At 56.7% G+C, this 20,344-nt stretch overlaps 1 protein-coding gene and 1 long non-coding RNA gene across 3 annotated transcripts; one reads left to right on the top strand and one right to left on the bottom strand.

Moving 5' to 3' along the window:
- The first annotated feature begins 1,317 nt into the window (after positions 1–1,317).
- Positions 1,318–18,382, top strand: ACE (angiotensin I converting enzyme). Its single transcript, XM_065699199.1, has 25 exons — positions 1,318–1,676; positions 4,446–4,613; positions 5,888–5,975; positions 6,254–6,397; positions 6,471–6,662; positions 6,798–6,895; positions 7,407–7,579; positions 7,787–8,010; positions 9,711–9,855; positions 10,307–10,405; positions 10,629–10,751; positions 11,212–11,423; positions 11,909–12,045; positions 12,335–12,493; positions 12,897–12,984; positions 13,174–13,317; positions 13,542–13,733; positions 14,042–14,139; positions 14,416–14,588; positions 15,009–15,232; positions 15,419–15,563; positions 15,768–15,866; positions 16,254–16,376; positions 17,392–17,579; positions 17,796–18,382. The coding sequence occupies exons 1-25, from the start codon at positions 1,467–1,469 to the stop codon at positions 17,990–17,992; spliced, it is 3,843 nt and encodes a 1,280-aa protein (XP_065555271.1). The 5' UTR covers positions 1,318–1,466; the 3' UTR covers positions 17,993–18,382.
- Positions 18,120–20,233, bottom strand: LOC136024110 (uncharacterized). Of its 2 annotated transcripts, XR_010616753.1 has the most exons (4): positions 20,032–20,233; positions 19,629–19,928; positions 19,231–19,359; positions 18,120–18,834 (listed from the first exon to the last, which is right to left on the bottom strand). It is a non-coding gene; the product is annotated as an uncharacterized LOC136024110 (long non-coding RNA). The 2 variants fall into 2 exon arrangements; XR_010616752.1 differs by having other exon boundaries at positions 19,231–19,928.
- Between the last annotated feature and the right edge of the window lie 111 nt (positions 20,234–20,344).

Here is a 20,344-nt window from a genome sequence, read left to right as displayed (position 1 = left end):
ACATTGCAGAGCCCCAGAGCCAGGAAAACCCCTCCCCAGCCCCGCTGGGAACAGAGGCTGGCAGGGTGCAGGAAATCTCATTCATCAGTGCTTGGGCACCAGCCAAATTGGAGCCAATCCAACCATTTTTCCCAGCTTCCCAACAAACTGGATTTTCCAGAGACCTGTGGGGAAAGGGATCAGCAAGGGGGCTGCAGGCAGATGCCAGCTTCCCCCTGGATCTGTGGTATCCAGGTTCACAGACACTGCCTGTTTGGGTTTGGCTTCGGGATGGTGAAGGATGCTCACATGGGAGGTGGTTGGGCAGGTGGGAAGCTGTGATTTTTGGAGGGAGATTTGTGGGCATCAAAGGGTTGCAGGCTCCTAAATCCCTTTTTTTTCTTTGGAAAAGGCTCTGCACGCTCCATAGGGTCCCCAGCTCTGGTAGAAAGATTCGTCCTGTGTCAAGGGACCATGATGTCCCCATTAATCACCCACTGGGCTCAGTCCAAGGGGCCGTAGTGGTGCCCGGCTGCTCTGCAGTGCCAACAAGTCAGGGGGGTTCCCTCTGTTGTCCCCCAAAAACCTCTCCCCTCCGTGGCTGTGTCCCTGAGGGAGTGGTGGCCCTGATGACAGGCGAGGGGCTCAGCCAGCGCAGGGTCTGAGCTCAGCATGGGCGCAATCCCCAGGGCTGGGGCCAGGCCCTGGGGGAAAAGGATTTAGTTCATTAAATAGAAGAGAAAGCCACCAAACAAACGCAGGACAGGACCTAACAAGGGCACGGGCACTGGTCTGGTTTTCATTTCAAGGGAACTTTGCATTACTCATTTGTTATCAGCTTCATTCCTCCAAGCCCAAACCACTCGGTGGGATGGGATGGGATGGGATGGGATTTCCTTCCCAGCCAGCAGAAATGCTCCATTTCTCTGCAAATCTGAGGTGCTGCCAGGAACGGGGTCGGTTTGGTAAGGAACAGCAGGAGATGGCCTCTGGCTCCCCCCGAGTGCTTTCCCTTCTGCTCTCACCCTTGTGCCAGGGGGCACGATGCCAGCCTGAAGGGGGAAGCCCAGCCAAGCACCATGGTCCAGTTGAGCTGGACCCCCCAGTGCTGAGCTGCGAGGGGATGCAAGGACAGCACCACCACCCTCTCCACCCAGCCTTTCCCCTCCTTTCCCTTGTTTTCCACCTTCTCCTTGATTCCCCTTCCCTCCCCTTCTCCTGTCCCAGCCTCTTCTCCTTCCCTCCCCGGTCAGGTGCCAAAGGGACTTTGCACCTTTGCTCTCTCCTTGCTCCTTCCCACAAGCCCGGGAGCTGCCGAAAGGAAGAGGGAAACGCTCCGGTCTTATCTGCGAGGGGAGGCCGGCTCGGTGGGCAGGGTTTGTGCGAGCGCTGCTGCCTTATAAACCGCCGGCAGCGGGAGGCAAAGCCGCTTGCGAGGCACGGACCGAGCGGAGCCCCCCTGCGCCCTGCACCGCTCCCGCAGCGCGATGCCCCCGGCGCTGGGGCTGCTGCTGGGGCTGAGCCTGGTGGGTGCCCTCCAGCCCGGGCTGGAGCCCCCCCAGGCTGACCCTACCGAGGAAGGGGCCAAGCTCTTCGCCAGCGCTTACAACAGCACAGCAGAGCTCGTCCTCTTCGAGAGCGTCGCGGCCAGCTGGGATTACTACACGAACCTGACGGCCGAGAACGCTGCTCTGCAGGTGGGTGATGCGATGGGGATGGTGCCACCCCAGTAATGGGTCCTTGGGCAGGCTGGGGCACGGTGGGGACACGTGGCACGGTCCCCTTCCTTTCCATGGGCTCCTCTTTCGGCACACCAGGGTGGTAAAACAGGGCTGGGAAGCACAGGGGTTTGCCCCAGGTTGACCCCTGGGGAGCTCTGACATCCCTGGTCCTGGAGCAAAGCCTGGGTTACTTTCAGAGGTGGTTTTCTCCTCTCAGCACCTTCCGCTTTCCTTGCCCCCTTTCCCAGTTGTGGAATGTCCCTGTTCCTGCTGTGTCCCTGTTCCTGCTGTGTCCCCAACTTTGGTTTAGGCAGGCACCAGGAGCCCAAAGTGTGCACAAGCAACTGGGTGGCATCGGGTCCGAGGCTGCCACCCCTCATCCCTGTATCTCCAGCCCATGGGGATGAAACCAGCTTCAGGAAAGCACTGCAGGGTGTGGGGAGTTGGACATCAGCCCGGAGTCCCCAGGGGCAGCAGTGCTGTGTGCATCCCACAGGCATCTGCATGTGGATTTTGTGGCGCAGGGAGTGTGAGCACGCAGGGGATGCTGTTGCTCCAGCTCTTGCTGTGCCCAGGGCGCTGCTCTGGTGCCAGGGGGCACAGTCACAGCTCTGTGTGCAGCCTGCCACCCCATAGAGCTTGTGGGGCACAGTGTGCCCTGCGTCAGGAAGGAAGCAGAGAGATCACTATCAGGTCTGGCTGCTGCGAACTTGGCAGGACGCTCAGGAGCACCCAAGTGCCCCTTTAGCCTCTGTGAGGTGACACAACACCAGGGCAGGTACCCAGGGTCTGTTGTGGTGGGGTCAGTGACCATGGGGCAGAGCAGGAGCATCCCAGCCGTGCCAAGTCCAAGGTTAGGACCAGGAAAGCACTTGCGTGGACCTTTCTCAAGAGGCATTTCCAGGCCAGATCCTTCCTGTATTAATTATCCTGCTCAGGAGCTCCCTGTGATGTGAAGGTTCCAAAACCAGCCCTGATCCCAGGCTGGCCCTAGAGATCAGCCCACCAACGGGGCAGCAGGAACATGTGCACTGGGATGCGGTGGCCCTGAGTACTAAAGGGTTAACAGTGGGCTGGTGTGACCCAAAGGGCTGAATGTGAGGGATCTGGGAAGCCTTGGGCCAGGTAAACCCCACACATGTCTGTACCACAAGAGGGGCTGAGACAGGCCACCATGGTGTGGGCAGCTCCAGGGACAAAGCGATGTGGGGGGCAGGAGGCCAAATGCAGGGCAGCAGCCCCTGGCCATACAGGCACGGACAGAAGGATGCTGGAATGACAGAAAGGGAGATGCACCATCTCCTGCAAGCTCTCAGCGAGATAATGGTGTTTGGGGTTCAGGGACAGCTCATGGATGTGGAGCTTCACCAGGTGCCTGGGGCAGAGCAGCTTTAGGGACACATTCTGCACCACTGAATCCTCACTGTGCACCCAGGAAGGTGCCGGTAGGGAGATCTGGGGGCCATGGGTACCCTGGGGGCACAGTCATGGTTAGGGGGTCTGGGGAAGCACCCTGGGTTCCATCAGAGCTGTCAGGAGGGTTTAGGGTATGATTCATCTGACCAAACACAGCGCTTGTGCAAGGAGAAGACAAATCACAGCTGGGCTCTGCTTCCTCCAGCTCCCCTGGCTCTGCAGCAGGGACTCAGAGGGGTAAAGGCATCACCCATTCCATGGGGTGATGCAAGAGCATCTTGCTCCAGAGCAGGGTATCCACATCCTGGCATGCTGGCTGGTTCTCAGAGTGATGCTGGGGGTGCTGGGATGTAACCAGGGACACCCAGCACTATTGGTATCCCCATCCCCGGGTCCCACAGCCTGCCCCGGGCAGCCTCCAGCCCTGCAGCACTGAAACTCCCTTCCCTCCCCACTGCCAGGCAAGGGAATGTGCAGATTAAAGTAAAACAAACCAGGTTTCTTGGAGCCGGGCTAAAAATGCCACAAATAACAGCTAATGAGCTCCATAAATCACACTGGGATGACACATGGACAGCAGTCTCCTGCATCCTGCCCATTGCCCTGGCCAGGACACTCCCAAAAGATCCATGTTTCCCCAAAATAGAGCTGACACTGGGATGCGACCGCCTGCAATGCACCCTGTCCCAAATCCAGCTGCCTAAATAACCCCCCATGGTGCAGGCAGCTCCCTGCATCCCATGGCCCTGGGAAGGGAGGACAGGGCTGGCAGGAGATGGGTGACAGTGAGAGACCCACAGCTGGGGGCTCGGTGCAAAGGGATGCCCTTCTGCAAGGTGGAACCCAGATACGGCGCTTGTAGGGCACAGGCTGCAGATAGGCAGAGGAGAAGGGAAGAGATCTAGGGAGGAGAAAAGTGAATGTGGCATCTCCGTGGGTTTCCTTTGGGATTCTGCAAAGGTGAGAACCAGCAGGAACAGGGATAAAATGAAGGCAGATCTCAGAGCTCCTTCTGACACTGGGGTCTGGCAGCTGATTGATGGAGCCAGCCCGGCAGCACCCAGACACCCCTATGTCCCGGCATCCCCACCACATCCAGGCCACGACACCCTCCAAAGCATCCTCAAAGGGCACCTTTGCGGGTGCTTGGAGGCAGGTGGGAGCTGCAGACACTGCTGGAAGCTGCTGTCTCTGTGTATGAATGTCACAGAGTGGTGACAGCCCTGCCTGACCTCATGTGCTCCCGCTCTGAACCTGGGCCCCCGGCCACCACTGAGTGGGTGATGGCACATCCCAGGGCTGACCCCGGGTCCCCATGTCCCTGAGCAGGTCGAGGCATCGCTGGAGGAGCAAGAATTCATGGAGGTGTGGGGCAAGAAAGCCAAGGAGCTCTATGGCAGCATCTGGAGCAACTTCAGTGACCCACAGCTAAGGAAAATCATCGGCTCCATCCAAACCTTGGGACCCTCCAACCTGCCCCTGGACAAGAGAGAGCAGGTAGGAGAGGTGCTGGCAAAGCCCTTGTGAACCCCTTAAAGGGGTTCCGAAGCCTCCAGACCCTGTTGCTGGCCTATTGCCCCCTCCATTGTGTTTTGAAGGGTCCCCCTGGCCTCTGCACAGCGATGGGGGGGGAGAGGTGGGGTGCTACCTGCAGGGGTTGTGGAGTGCTTGCTGGCCCCATGATCCAGCCCTAACCTCATCTCAAAACTATCCCAGTGGGAAGCGGAGATTTCCTGCTTACACAGAGCAGCCTTGGTCATCACCTGGACACCAGCCAGGCTGTGCCCATGGCCAGGAGCCAGTTGGCTCAACCCCTTATCCCCAGGGATGCAGCCCAGTGGGAAGGAGGATTGCTGCAGGCACCGTGCTCCTGAGCACTCCCTGTGAGTGCCCTGGGGACGCGCTGCACCAGGGACGTTCTGAGCCCTCCCCATCACGGTCACTCACCTAAACGCGATGTGACTTTGATTTCCATGCATGAAAACCCCACCCAGGCTGGGGCTGGCAGCCTCTTGCCCCTGAGGCTGGCCCTGTCACCCCCTCCGTCCTGCCCCATGGCTCCCTGACAGCCCTCACACTGAAGCCCTGGCGAACTGCAGGGATACAGCCCTTCCCAGGGAAGCCTCAGTTCCTTCCAGGAAACCCATCCCTGCCCTCTCCCAGATAACAGACAGCATCCTCCCTGCACATCAGCCATGGCTTGTCCTTCCCTAGGCAGCTCCATCCCACATCCACCACCACGTCCCCAGTCTCCATCCCCTCCACCCAACCAGAGCGGAGAGAGGGACACGGAGCACGAGGAATTTCCTTCCCTGGGAATGGGCTCCCCAGGCAGGTTCCAGGAAACCCCCTGTTGCTATTGTTTGCTGTTGTTGCCGTTCACAGGAATAAATCCCCCTCCTCCTCCTGCTTTCTTTAGCGCTGTTTTTTACCCGCTCACATAAACAGGCTGTGCCGCGGCCCCGCTGACAAAGAGCTTTATAAATAGCCCCGCTCTGGGACACCGCGAGCGCTCGCGCTGCCTTCGAGGGGGGTTCAGCAAGTTAACATCCACGGGTTCCATCCCAAGGAGCCTCCCAGCTCCCCCCATGTGAGGGGCGCGAAACCCCTGCGTGATAACGCACTTATCTCACCAAAAGCGCTCTGTGTAAACACGCAGGGCCTCCTCCACATCCCTCCGCACTGGGATCTACACACACAGGCTGTAGATCCCTCCTGAAAGGCCATTCCCATCCCCTTTTCCAGTCCCAAAGTATTTTCCTTCCCCACAGTACAACACCATCCTGAGCAACATGGACAAAATCTACTCCACAGCCAAGGTGTGTCTGGACAACAGCACCTGCTGGGAGCTGGAGCCAGGTACGGCCCCCCTCCGTGGCCATGGGTTAGTGGTGGAATTGGCAGTCTGGGGGTAATGGTTGGACTTGATGATCTTCAAGGTCTTTTCCAACCTGGTTAATTTTAGGGGACCAAGTCCCCGCATCTCCAGCGGGTTGGTCCCACCCAAGGTCATCAGGATTGTCCCAGGATGCGGATGGGTATTCGGGTCTGGTGCAACGGTGGTGACACCTCTGTGGGATGCGAGCCCCTTCTCCTGCCCTTCTCTCATGTCCTATTACTTGTCCCCTCTGTCCCAGACATCTCGGACATCATGGCCACCTCCCGCAGCTACAAGAAGCTGCTCTATGCCTGGGAGGGGTGGCACAACGCGGCGGGCAACCCATTGCGTGCCAAGTACGAGGAGTTCGTGAAGCTGAGCAATGAAGCCTATCAGATGGATGGTAGGAGCAGGATGAGGGGTGCAGGGGATGCTCAGGGATCATGGATAGGACCTCATCCCTGCCTCCCTGGTAGGGTTTGAGGACACAGGCAGCTACTGGCGCTCCTGGTACGACTCAGCCTCCTTTGAGGATGACCTGGAGCATCTTTACAACCAGTTGGAGCCACTCTACCTCAACCTGCACGCCTTTGTCAGGAGGAAGCTGTACGACCGCTACGGACCCAAATACATCAACCTGAAGGGCCCCATCCCTGCTCACCTTCTGGGTAAGAGGAGGGGACCCTCCTCCTACAGAGGGGCTCATACAAGTCCATAGTGGGACAGGGACATCCCTGTTATCACTGTGTTTCTCTTCCTCCTAACCTATCACCAGCTCTGCTCCGGCTGTTTTCTCTTCTCAGGCAACATGTGGGCTCAGCAGTGGAACAACATCTATGACTTGATGGTCCCCTACCCCGACAAGCCCAACCTCGATGTCACCAGCACCATGGTGCAGCAGGTGATGGGCTTAGAGATTCACTGGTGGCATCAGGGGGGGACAAAAATGTGGGGTGCTGGCTAAGGCTTACTCATAACGACCCCATGAGAGTGGTTTCTCATACGTGCATAGGGGACAGCAGAAAAACCATGTCTGGGAAGGGAATGAGAAAGGAAATGACCCCTCTCCCTCTCTGGTAATGACCAAAGAGGCAGAGGGTGGGCAAAGAGGAAGGACAGTGCAGTGGGACTGGTCCCCATGTTGGTGCCTGAATCCACACCATCGCACAGCTCCAAATGCTCCTGGGCCATCAGCCCTGCTCCCTTCTCCCATCCGTGCTGGGCACCAGCACCATTGCTTGGTGCTTCTTAGGGATGCTCACACCAGTTCTGGGGCTGGGGCTCCCCATCAGAGCAAGAGGGGCATGACCCTGGTCCCTTGGAAGGACTCACCTCATCCCTACGGTGCTGCATCAGAGGCCATGCCCATGGCATGGGCAGCCCCTTCCTCAGCCGCAACCTCCTGCCTGCAGGGCTGGAATGCCACGCGCATGTTCCGGGTCTCAGAGGAGTTCTTCACCTCCCTGGGGCTGCTGGAGATGCCCCCTGAATTCTGGAACAAATCCATGCTGGAGAAGCCAACGGACGGGCGGGAGGTGGTGTGTCACGCCTCGGCATGGGACTTCTACAACCGCAAGGACTTCAGGTGTGTGGGGCCATGGGGGGACCCAGGGCTATAGGGTGAGATGCTCCTCCATCCCCCTTGGTGTGCAGCTCAGTCTGTCACCTTCTGGGGTATGGTCTATGTGGGCACCATGCTGCCCTGCCTTCCCCTCCGTTGGGTCTTTTCCTCACCCTATGGGGTGCTGCCACCCTCTCGGGTCCCTCACTCTGCTCTGTTTTCTCCCACCAGGATCAAGCAGTGCACAGCGGTGACCATGGAGCAGCTCTTCACGGTGCACCATGAGATGGGCCACATCCAGTACTACCTGCAGTACAAGGACCAGCCCGTGTCCTTCCGCAGTGGGGCCAACCCTGGTTTCCATGAGGCCATCGGCGATGTCATGTCCCTGTCCGTGTCCACCCCCAGCCACCTCAAGAAAATCGGTCTCCTCAGCAGTGCCACTGAGGACACAGGTGTGGTGGCCACCATGGCGAGCGGGGTGGCATGGAGGGAGGGTCTGGGACGTGCCAGGGTGGGCTGCAGTCTTCCAACCCAAAACCCCATGGCTGATGTGCTCCTTTCATCCATGCTCGGTTCCATGCACAACCCCTTCTTGTCTCCATGAGTCCATGTAGGAGGCATCTTGTCTTTAGAGGTCCATGCACAGCCCCTGCTTGGATCCACGGGTCCATGCAAAACCCCTGCTTGGGTCCACGGGTCCATGCAAAACCCCTGCTTGGATCCATGCGTCCATGCACAGCCCCTGCTTGGCTCCATGGGTCCATGCAAAACCCCTGTGTGGCTCCAAGGGTCCATGCATAGCATCTGCCTGGTTCCATGGGTCCTTGCACAGCCCCTGCTTGGCTCCGAGGTTCCATGCACAGCCCCTGCTTGGCTCCGAGGTTCCATGCACAGCCCCTGCTTGGCTCCATGGGTCCGTGAACAGCCCCTGCTTGGCTCCAAGGGTCCATGCACAGCCCCTGCTTGGCTCCATGTGTCCATGCACAGCCCCTGCTTGGCTCCAAGGGTCCATGCACAGCCCCTGCTTGGCTCCATGGGTCCGTGCACAGTCCATGCACAGCCCCTGCTTGGCTCCAAGGGTCCATGCACAGCCCCTGCTTGGCTCCATGGGTCCGTGCACAGCCCCTGCTTGGCTCCATGGATGCATGTAGAACCCTTCATGGCTCCAACCTCTCCATCCCTGAGGGCTGGAGCATGCTTTCCAGAGCTTGTGTGTGCTCTTCCCTTATCGATCAGAGCTCCAAATATGCAAACAGCATCTTTGTACTTGGTCGTCTTTGACTTCCCCAGTGTTTCCCCCTCCTCCACCAAGAAACATCCCCAGAAGCTCTGCAGAGGTGGCACTGAGTGCTCACAGGCAGAGTCACAAAGATGGTGTCATTAAATACATTTCATGACAGGGAAGCCATCGCAGCAGGCAAGCGTCGGGCGAATGCTGCATCAACACCACAGAGCAGATGGTCCCTGCCTAAAGGCATCTCTGCCTGCTCACCAGCCCTTGGCAGCTATACCACCATAGTAATGGCAGCCAACTGCCCCTCAGGGCAGTGCTGCCAACCCCTCTTTGACCCCGCAGCTGCAGCTGGGTCTCCAGCTGGTCCTTTTCCAACCTTCCTTCCCTGTGCTTGCTCGAGGCAATGGGGAAAGCAGATATCGCCGTGCCCTGTGCTCCCCATGACACGGTGGTGACTGTCTTAGAGCTGGCTCCAGTTCTGGGTCCAAACCATGAGAGATTTTGCAGTGGCAGAACAGCCCCCTTCGCCCTGAGGCCCCAGAGTGAACATCTGAAGAGGGAACCATTAGAGTTCCATTCACAAAGACCTTACCTCTGAGAGCAGGACTGAAGGAGAGGGGACACTTTGTGCCATTTTACTGATTGGGAACAATGGGAGCGACAATGTCCCCTCTCCATGTTTGTCATCCCCATTGGTCCCAATCAGTAAAAAGGCACATATTGCCCCAAGAAGGAGCAGCATCTAGAGAAACCTCTTGTGTCCTACACAGCCCTCCACAGGGAGCAATAGTGTATGTTGAAATGCTGTCCCCATTTCCATCCAGACCTGCTCACCCCATTGCCCACAAGAAGTCCCGTGGGCACAGTGCTGGGCAGTCAGACTCCTTCCCAAGCTGGTTCAGGCTCTGTTTCATGCAGAGAGCAACATCAACTACCTGCTGAAGATGGCCTTGGAGAAGATCGCCTTCCTGCCCTTCGGCTACCTCATCGACCAGTGGCGCTGGAACGTGTTCAGTGGCCACACACCCCCGAGCCGTTACAACTACGACTGGTGGTATCTGAGGTAGGGGATGGTCATCAAGGATGGATGGGGTGTGCAAGGAAGGAGGGCGGGGAAGAAGAAAGGCAAAAGTAGCCATGGAGATGGCTGGAGAGCAATGGATGGGATGGATGCGGTAGAAGTAGTAAATGCCCCATCCCTGGCAGTGTTCAAGGCCAGGCTGGGTGGAGTCTTGGGTAAAGTGGTCCAGTATGAGATGTCCCTGCCCATGGCAGGGGATTGGAACTGGATGATCTTAGGGTCCTTTCCAACCCAAGCCATTCTATGATTCTATGATGGGTAGATGGGTAGGTGAGTAAATGGATGGATGGACGGACAGACGGAGGGATGGATGGGAATACATGGAAGCACACTCTAATTGTGCAGATTTCTTCAGCGCTGTACCTTCCCTTCCCGTTCCCTACTTTGATTCTTCTGACCCCATGCTCACGCTCTTGTTCTCTCTTTTCCTCAGAACCAAATACCAGGGCATCTGTGCTCCGATTTCAAGGAACGAAAGCAATTTTGACCCTGGAGCAAAGTACCACATCCCTGGGAACACCCCGTACATCAGGTAGAGAAAGCTCTGCCTCAGGGACAGATGCTTGGGGTGCAAGAGGAATGGGACTCAGCTCTGCGGGCAGGGATTGGAATGCATTGCTCCTGCTCAAGGCATCCAATGCTTGGGACCACAAACGGTGGGGAGCTGATACGTGACTGGATGCCTTCCCCCAGGCGCTGGGTCTTGTCTGCTTCCCTTTATCCCCAGTGCTCACCAACATGGGCTTCCTCGGCAGGTACTTTGTGAGCTTCATCCTCCAGTTCCAGTTTCACAAGGTGCTGTGCCAGGCAGCCAACCACAGCGGTCCCCTGCACACATGTGACATCTACATGTCCAAAGAGGCTGGAGACAAGCTCAGGTGGGGACAGAGGAGGGTCGGGACAATCGCCAAGGGCAGATGTGTGCGTGGAAGCTGATGGTGTGCAAAGGAAGGAAAGAAGAAAGGAAGGAAAAGTGGCTATGGAGATGGCTGGAGAAATAGCTTTGCAGATGGATGGATGGATGGATGGAAATACATGGAAGCACTGGGGTGGGGTGAGTGGTCCTCACCAGAGTACTGCTATTGTCACTGTCGTGAGCTCTCACCCAGACAAGAGGTTACTAAAGCACATCTGGTTCCTATCGACTCCCTGGGTGTTAACAAATGCATGAGTATGTGATGGGGAGCCCTCAGTCCCCACAAGCAGAGGCAGTTCCCAGGTTCATGTCCCACTCAGTAATAATGTGTTAAACCCTTGCGATGCTGAGACACCATCACTTCCATCCCATGTCCCACCCATCCCATGGCCTCATGCTCTTGCTGTCCCGCTGCTCTGCAGGGAAGTGTTGAAAGCTGGGTCTTCCCAGTCGTGGCAGGAGATCCTGTTCAACCTCACTGGCACGGAAAAGTTGGATGCTGAAGCCCTCCTGGAGTACTTCAGCCCCGTCACCGAGTGGCTTCAGGAGCAGAACAACAAGACCAATGAGGTGCTGGGCTGGCCTGAGTTTGACTGGCGTCCTCCTATCCCTGAAGGCTACCCTGAAGGCATTAGTAAGGCTGCAACTCCATCCTGGACCTGGGGAGGGGGAGAAAGACATCTCCTAAGGGACATGAGTAACGCACAGGCTGAGGGAAGGGAAGGTGCCCATGCCAGGAAAGAGAAACGACCAGCTCCATGTGGAATCCCACAGGGTGTTGCTTCCCAGGAAGCAGTGCCATTAGCCACCCCCTTAACGTACCATTGTCTGGTGATGCCATCAGTCATGGTGTGACAGGTCATCAGTTCTCAGCGGCACCTTTTCTGCTCTCATGGGAGGGTTTAGGTCATGCAGCTTGCCCTGTTATCCCATCCTTTATCCAATGGGACACCCCAGCAGCTCCCCTCTGCCCCCATTTCTTGGCTCAACCTGCTTCCAAATTGTGGCATCCTTCAATAGACTGTAGTTCTGGGAAAACCTCAACTGTGGATTCTCCATGGGATGGTGCTCTTGCAAAAAGGACTCTCCCCCCTCCCCATAATTTTTCTCCTCCTCTAGACAAAATATCAGACGAAGCACAAGCGAAAGAGTTCTTGTCCGAGTACAACAGCACGGCTGAGGCAGTGTGGAATGCCTACACCGAGGCATCCTGGGCCTACAACACCAACATCACCGACCACAACAAGGAGATCATGGTATGGGAATGACCCCAGGGCTGTGCAGGGGTTGGCATCAGCCAAGGCAGGCAGCTGGTACCCAAGACATGTTTCAAATGAGCTCTGAAAGCCAGGGCAGCATCTGTCCCCAGCCAAGGAGTAATGTTCTCAAAGGAGGTGGCTTTGCCATGAAAACCCTCATCATGCCATGAGGTACCCACAAGGGAAGGTGTCAGTCATAGCAGGCCAGGTAATGTTTCTAGTGATGGGCTGTGTCCCAGACATCTCCTCAAAGTAACTCCTCCTCTATGCTCTCCTGCCCTTGCAGCTGGACAAGAACTTGGCCATGTCCAGGCACACGCTTGAGTATGGCATGAGGGCCAGGCAGTTCGATCCCTCCGACTTCCAGGACGAGAGCGTCACACGCATCCTCAGGAAGCTGAGCATCATTGAGAGAGCAGCCCTGCCCGAGGATGAGCTGAAGGAGGTGAGCTGCAAGGGGACAGAGCAGGACAGGGGGGTTCTTGCCGCTACCCAAACGGATGTTGTAGTGAGGTGGGGTGGGTCTCTTCTCCTGAAGAGCAAGGGATGGGACAAGCGGGAACTTTTAGGAAATGCCTCTTGGCAGCTATCACCTACCCTTGAACAAGGTGATAGTTCGGTACCTTCTCCACAAAGCTAAGACCCTTGTCTCCAGGGTTATCCCACCCCAAGGTTGCCTTTACCCTGGCTCTGGGGGTGTCAATGGCACATTGCTCGTTGGCCCCATTATTGACTCCACTTTGCCTCCACTTGGTGACACAACCCAGAGGAAAGCCCCTGAGGACATTATAAGGGGCTGTGACACTCTCCAAGGATGGTCAGCTTACATGCCTTAACTTTCTTTGCAGTATAACACCATCCTCTCAGACATGGAGACCACGTACAGCGTGGCCAAGGTCTGCAGAGAGAACGAAACCTGTTACCCACTAGATCCTGGTAAGATCTGGTAGGGTGTGCGGTGAGACATCTGCAACAGAAAGGAGGGATTACTTAATAGGGGCATGAAGAAAGGTCATGAAAGGACCTTACCACCTTCTTTGTGGTGGTGGTAACAGAGAAGCAACACCATTGCGTCGGTCCAGCCCATCCAACGGCATCCCTTTGGCTCCATTGCTCTCTCTTCAGACCTCACAGACATCATGGCTACCTCACGGGACTATGACGAGCTCCTCTTTGCCTGGAAGGGCTGGCGGGATGCTTCTGGGAAGCAGATCAAGAACAACTACAAGCGATACGTGGAGCTGAGCAACAAGGCAGCGGTGCTCAATGGTCAGTGCCCCACTCCCTTGGAGACCCACCACAGTCTTAAGCCCATGTGAGCAGAAGATGGAGCTGATCCTACAACCAAGGGTCATAATCTTGTGGGTGTGGAGGCTCCATCAGTCCCTATGAGGTCCACTCGTAGATATGGGGGGACTTGGGGTGTCTGAGCAGCAAGACAGACTCTTACCCAAGGAGGGCAGTGTCTGACAGCTTCTCTTGCCCTGCTACAGGCTACTCAGACAACGGGGCCTTCTGGAGATCCCTGTATGAAACATCCACCTTTGAGGAAGACCTGGAGAGGTTGTACCTGCAGCTGCAGCCCCTGTACCTCAATCTGCACGCCTATGTACGCCGAGCCTTGTACAGAAAGTACGGTGAAGAGCACATAAACCTGAAGGGTCCCATCCCTGCTCATCTGCTAGGTAAGGGCTCTGCTCGAGCAGAGTTGTGTCTCCAACAGGGTGTAGTTTACTCCGAGTCATACCAAGAGCTGAGGCTGGTCTCTGTTCAGCTCTGGACAAAGGGCCAAGGCCTTATGAGATGGGCACCACAATCAGCGTGACTTGACCTGTCCTGCATGGACAGGCTCCTCCTTGCACCACCCTTGTGGATGCAGGGCAGGGACCAGGCAGGGTGATGCATCCCATGCAGGAGTAGGGAGTAACTGTCTGCCTTTGCTCTCCTGTTCCTGCCTCCCTCCTGCCACCCTTTGTCCTCTTGCACTTCCCAGGGAACATGTGGGCCCAGTCATGGTCCAACATTTTCGACCTGGTGATGCCTTTCCCGGATGCCACCAAGGTGGATGCCACCCCAGCCATGAAACAGCAGGTCAGTGCTTTTCCGGGCGGAGAACCTGTGGGACCCAGCACGCTTTTGATCTTTGCCTCCAATTGCTGCCGAATCCTTTGCTATTGCCAAAACTCTGCATCCAAAAGCCTCATCCATATCCTCTCTCCACCTGGATATGCCAAAGGCTGGATCCAGCTCTAGCTGCCCTCAAATATTTCCCTTGCCCAGAGGAACCAGGCTGTCCCTGACCTCCCGTCCCTCCCACAGCCCCCGGCACCATCAGCATCCTCACCAGGTCCCCTGCTCTCTCCCCAGGGCTGGACTCCCAGGAGGATGTTTGAAGAGTCGGACCATTTCTTCACCTCTCTGGGCCTCATCCCTATGCCACAGGAGTTCTGGGAGAAATCCATGATTGAGAAGCCAGCGGATGGGCGGGAGGTGGTGTGTCATGCCTCAGCCTGGGACTTCTACAACCGCAAGGACTTCAGGTGCCCATGAGGAGCACACGGTGGCCCCAGCTGATGTGGTGCTGGGGCAGATAACAGTGTAGGATAAGGGAACATGGCCTGATGCCACCACAGCATCTCTTGCCTTGTGGCATTGTCACCAGTACTCAAGATGCTGGCATTGCTGGCAGGACCCTCCATGGTAGATGGAAGGCAATCAGGGCCTTCCCTGCCCTGCCATGGACAGTGAAAAAGCCAATGAATAGGGATAGGGAATGGGCAGGGTCATCAGGAGATGCAGGAAGAAATAGAGGTACCAAGCCCATGAAGCAGGACCAGCCCAGCCTGGCATCAGATGTGGGGAGGGAGGCCAAAGGGAAAAATAGCTGAAATGGGTGTGATGGTTCCTGGCGATTTTCACCCCAGCACTGCCCTCCCTTCTGCCCCCATGTCCTGCTCCAGGATCAAGCAATGCACCGTGGTGAACATGGACGACCTGATCACGGTGCACCATGAGATGGGCCATGTCCAGTACTTCCTGCAGTACATGGACCAGCCCATCTCCTTCCGTGATGGGGCCAACCCTGGCTTCCATGAGGCCATTGGGGATGTCATGGCCTTGTCTGTCTCCACCCCAAAACACTTGCACAGCATCAACCTGCTGGACCAAGTCACAGACAGCATAGGTGAGGTGGCAGCAAAGTTGGGGAGCTGCTGGGGGCAGGATGGGCTGGGCAGGGTGGAAGGGGTCAAGGACATGCATGAAGGGGACAGGACCTGCTGGGGACGCCCTGCTCTTGGGCAGAATGACCCATACAGGGTGGAGAGGTGGGGATGGTACCACCACGCTCACACCCTCATGCCCTGCGCAGAGAGTGACATTAACTACCTGATGAGCATCGCCCTGGACAAAATCGCCTTCCTGCCCTTCGGGTACCTCATGGACCAGTGGCGCTGGAAGATCTTTGATGGGCGGATCAAGGAGGATGAGTACAACCAGGAGTGGTGGAACCTCAGGTGTGCTTGGATTCAGAGCCCCCCTTTGGTGCAAGGGCTTTGGCCATCATCCCACTGGGTGTTTTCTCCCTATGGTCCAGTTGGCCACAATGGGACATGATGGGATGCATAACACCTCATGCTGTCCTCACATCCCACTGTGTCCCCCTCCTGGATTACCCAACCTCTTCCCCATGCTGGGCTAACTCTTCCTCTCTGGTCCAGGTTGAAGTACCAGGGTTTGTGCCCACCAGCGCCAAGGTCTGAAGATGACTTTGATCCTGGTGCAAAGTTCCACATCCCTGCCAACGTTCCCTACATCAGGTGAGCAAACAGGGCTTTGGCAGGAGAGTCACTGCTTGGACACAAAAGCAGGATCCCCAGTTGAGATGCCAGTGATGGCACCTTGTTTGATGGCTGCTGGGATAGGTGGTGGTACCATCCTGAGGGTGTCAGGAACCCTGACGGAGGAGAAGGCCGGATTTGGAGGAACTTCTCCCTATCCAAGGAAGATGGCTTATCCACCCAGGCAATCATAAAACACATGTTAATGGAGAAATAGCATCACCAGATCAAACTGAGCTGATGCAGGTGTAGCTCCAAAGCCAGTGATGCTCCTCCAGACTGGAAGTGTGCCACCAGAGGAGGGGGCACTTCTTCTCTTGCACAGTCACTAGTAGTGTCCATTCCCATATCCTCACCCCTCTCCAGGTACTTCGTCAGCTTCGTGATCCAGTTCCAGTTCCACCAGGCGCTGTGTGCGGCAGCCAAGCACACGGGTCCCCTGCACACGTGTGACATCTACCAGTCCAAGGAGGCTGGGAAGATCCTGCGGTAGGTGTGTGGGGAGGGCAGACCCTGAGAACACTGGGGCTCTTCAGGCTGGAGAAGTTGCATGGAGACCTCAGAGCAGCTTCCAGTGTCTGAAGGGGGCTACAAGGATGCTGGAGAGGGACTCTTCATCAGGGACTGGAGTGACAGGACAAGGGGTGATGGGTTTAAACTGAAACAGGGCAAGTTCAGGTTGGAGATAACGAAGAAGTTCTTTACTGTGAAAGTGCTGAGGCACTGGAATGGGTTGCCCAGGGAAACCGTGAATGCTCCATCCCTGGTGGTGTTCAAGGCCAGGCTGGACAGAGCCTTGGGTGCCATGGTTTAGTGTGAGGTGTCCCTGTCCATTGCAGGGGGTTGGAACTGGATGATCTTAAGGTTCTTTCCGACCCCAACCATTCTATGTCCCCCAATACCTTAAAGCCAGCCCAGCAACACAGGAGGCAACGCAGCTCCTGGTCATCCATCCCCAGCATGAGATGCTCCTGGCCCTGGGTGCCCGCAGGGGGTACCCCGGTGCTGGGTGCTGGGGCTGTGATTGCAAAAGCAGCCACTAGATGGTAGCTGGGACCCTGGCAGGTAGAAGGCTCCCTCCGCCTCCTCCTTCTCTTCCTCCTCCTCTTTCTTCTCCTTCCCTTTCTCCTCCTCCTCCTCCTTCTCCTCCTCCTCCTTCTCCTCCTCCTCCTCCTCTTCTTCTTCCTCCTCCCACACCCTGTTCCTTAGGGAAAACACCCTCCTTGCTTCAAAAAAGGCACCTGCAAAATTAACCCTTTCACCCAGGAACTGCTCTGTGTCAGGTTCGACTCACTGAAGGGCTTGAATTCATGCAAATCTCCCCATTCCCCTAAGGAAAACCTCCTTCCCTATGGCAGCAAAACTTCCTACCCCTGCAGTGCTGGGGGTGCAGACTGTACACGGGGTTGCCAATACCCAGAGCCCCAAGCCCTGGGGAAAGGGAAGGGCTGACAGCCAAGAGCAGGATGGGGAAACCCCCCGGATCCCATTTCTCCTGCCGCAGGGAAGCTCTGAAGCTGGGATTCAGCAAGCCATGGCCCGAAGCCATGGAGCTCATCACGGGGCAGCCCAACATGTCAGCTGATGCCTTGATGAGCTACTTTGAGCCGCTCATGACGTGGCTCGTGAAGGAGAATGAGAAGAATGAGGAGGTCCTGGGCTGGCCTGAGTACAGCTGGACTCCATACACAGGTATGCAGGGCTCAGCCAAGCACAGCAGGGCCAGGCTGGGGCACACGGAAGAGACGGAGCTGTCTTGGTGCCCCTTGGCCGCTCAAAATACAGAGTATTTGGATGCTCCTCCTTGATTTCCCATGGAGCCGAGTCTAAAGGGCATAGAGCATCCAAGACACCCAACACACCATAGCCACCAGCACCAACACTGTCCCTCATTTCTCCGTTTTCCAGCCACTCCAGCCCAAGCTGGCTCCAGCAGAACTGATTTCCTGGGCATGTCCCTGGCCAGCAACCAAGCCACAGCAGGCAGCTGGGTTCTGCTTGCCCTGGCACTCATCTTCCTCATCACCACCATCTGCCTGGGGGTCAAGTTCTCCTCAGCCAGGAGGAAGACCTTCAAATCCAGCTCAGAAATGGAACTGAAATAAGGCAGCGTGGACAGGGTGCAAGCATGGGTGTTTGGCCAGGCTGGCAGCTATGCCAGGGGCACCTTTGCCACTGAAGCCATGGGTTTCCAGAGCCCAGGACTCCTCTCTCCAATCAGGTCAGGTGCTCTTCAGCCACTATGCAAGACCCAAAGCAGAAAAGAGCTATTTATTTGTCAACGTCTGCACTGGGAGAAAGAGGGAATTCAGGCACCGGCAGGCACGGAGCCGGGGCTCCCATCAGCCATCTCCGACCTGCAGGCAAAGCCACAGAGACTCCAAGTGACAGAGGGCGATGTGGGGAGGGATGGAGCACATTCCCACCCCGCTCTGCCCAATGCCAGGCTGTTCGCTTGCACGGATGGAAAATAAACCCATGTCTTGTCACCCTCAGGGCAGCAGCTCGACTCCTTCTTGCAGGTGGGACCTCAATGGGACAGGGCTCTAGAGCAGCACAACACAGTGCAAGCACAAAGCTCTGGGGACCAGCCTGGCTTTGGGGGCAACACAACTGCAGCATCCAGCTTGCCCCATCCCCATCATGAAAGCTCAGCTTCCTCTTCCAGCATCTTCATCCTCCCCTAAACCATGGAAGCGCCATGGACCACGTGCCTAAGAAAGGGGCTCAGTTAGGGCCAGAAGTCCCCAAGGTCCAGGCCTAAAGGGCTGGGGGCTCACCATGTCCAAGCTGGGACAGGGATGGGGCTCAGAGCACAGGAAAAACGTGGCTTTACATAAGAGCTGGGGGGCTCCAAGGTCAGGGATCACCTCCTGCCATCCAGCTCCCGATTATCCCGGGATCAGCGGCTCGAGGCTTCCCCCCCTCCCTCTTCTTTCTTCTGCCTCTGTAAATAAAACTTGGTATTTGTTCTGCACTGATTAGGTGCAAACCTAATCCCAGCCTGGGGATTATTGCAGCCTTGAAGAGCTGTGATCTGCTGCAGCCTGGAGCCGCAGGGAACATGAAGGGATCTGGGATGATCCACGCGAACCCTCCCCATTCGATGGGCTCTGACCCCCCCCCCCCCCCCAGTCATGGCTTAATACGGGGAAACTGAGGCTTGGGAGGGGTTCATTGCACCGGGAGGGAGCAGAAGGTTCCAACCCACACCACACACCCACAGGGAGGTGAAGCCCCGGCTCACCCCGTGTCCTTCCCCATGGCCACATCCTGATGAGTCTGCTTTATATCCCGGCACACCAGGCACCCTCCTCTCCCCCCTTCCCGGCAGTGCACAGACCTGGCACGGTGAGAGCTGCATTTGAAGCCAAGTGTATTTTCAGCCTGGGAAAGCAGCTGGTGCAGGTGTACTCCATCCAGCTCAGCTCCTCACCGGTAGTTTTGAGCCCCCCTCTGGTTCCTTTCTGCCCTGTTAGTGGGGGAAAAGAGGTCTCCAAGCTCATAAAAATCCTACGGGTTTAATGGAAATTGCTTTCTGGAGGGCAAGAACAAATAAAAAGGAGCCACACTGAACACTGGACACAAGCTCAGCCCTAATTAGACATCAGAGAATCCACCTCGGCCTCTGTCCTGGACACAGCTACAAGGATTCGTGATGGTTACATTGAGCTATGGCCTCCTCAGAGGCAGATGGAAAACCCACGCCCATCAGAAGATGGGGGTTAGACACCAGGTTACCTTGGAACATGGGTCCAAGGTCCATGCGACAGATGGGATGGGGCTGGACAGCAGGATGCCTTCAGCAGGGGTCCGAAGTCCACCCAGTCCACAAGCCCAGCCCGGGGGAAAGCTCAAGGTCCCACCTTGAGTTTAAATGAGCTCCTGGAGCAGGGAATGGGGGGACTGGTGAAGCCTTTCGGGATGATGAAGGTGTGCGGCTGCCAAGATGCCTTTAAACCCGGGATGATTTTCCCTTCCCCGCTGTGATAACATCTGGAGAGGTTTTGCTGCCTTCTGGCTCCTGCGTCTCTCTTTCTGCTGAAATTAGGAGGCTTAGAGAAATTACTCCCTAAGGAGAGAAAAAAAAAACCGAAACACCATAAAAGCAGAAATAAAAGGGGTAGATTCCCCTTTAATTCACCTCAATCTTTGATGGGGAGAGCAGGAAGCAGCGGGGGCTGCCCTGCACCCTGCGCAGAGGCTCCCAGAGCAGAGATTTGCCTGAAAATCATGGAATTTAAAGCAAGAAACAGCCCGGGCTCCCTTTGCCACCCTTTGGGCACCGCGGAGAACGGTTTCCCCTTTGCTTTAGGCCCGTTATCCCCCGCAGGGAGGTGGCTGGGGGCTCCCGTGGCCCCGCGCAGGCTGGGGCTGGCCAAGCCGGGTCTATTCTTAGCGGGCGGGTGGCCGCGTTCCTCACATTCCCGTTCCCCGGGGACAAGGAGCGCCTGGAA

The sequence above is a fragment of the Lathamus discolor genome, chromosome 20 (genome assembly GCF_037157495.1).
Source record: "Lathamus discolor isolate bLatDis1 chromosome 20, bLatDis1.hap1, whole genome shotgun sequence".
Classification (NCBI taxonomy): domain Eukaryota; kingdom Metazoa; phylum Chordata; class Aves; order Psittaciformes; family Psittacidae; genus Lathamus; species Lathamus discolor.
This window is presented reverse-complemented; position numbering and strand designations above follow the sequence as displayed.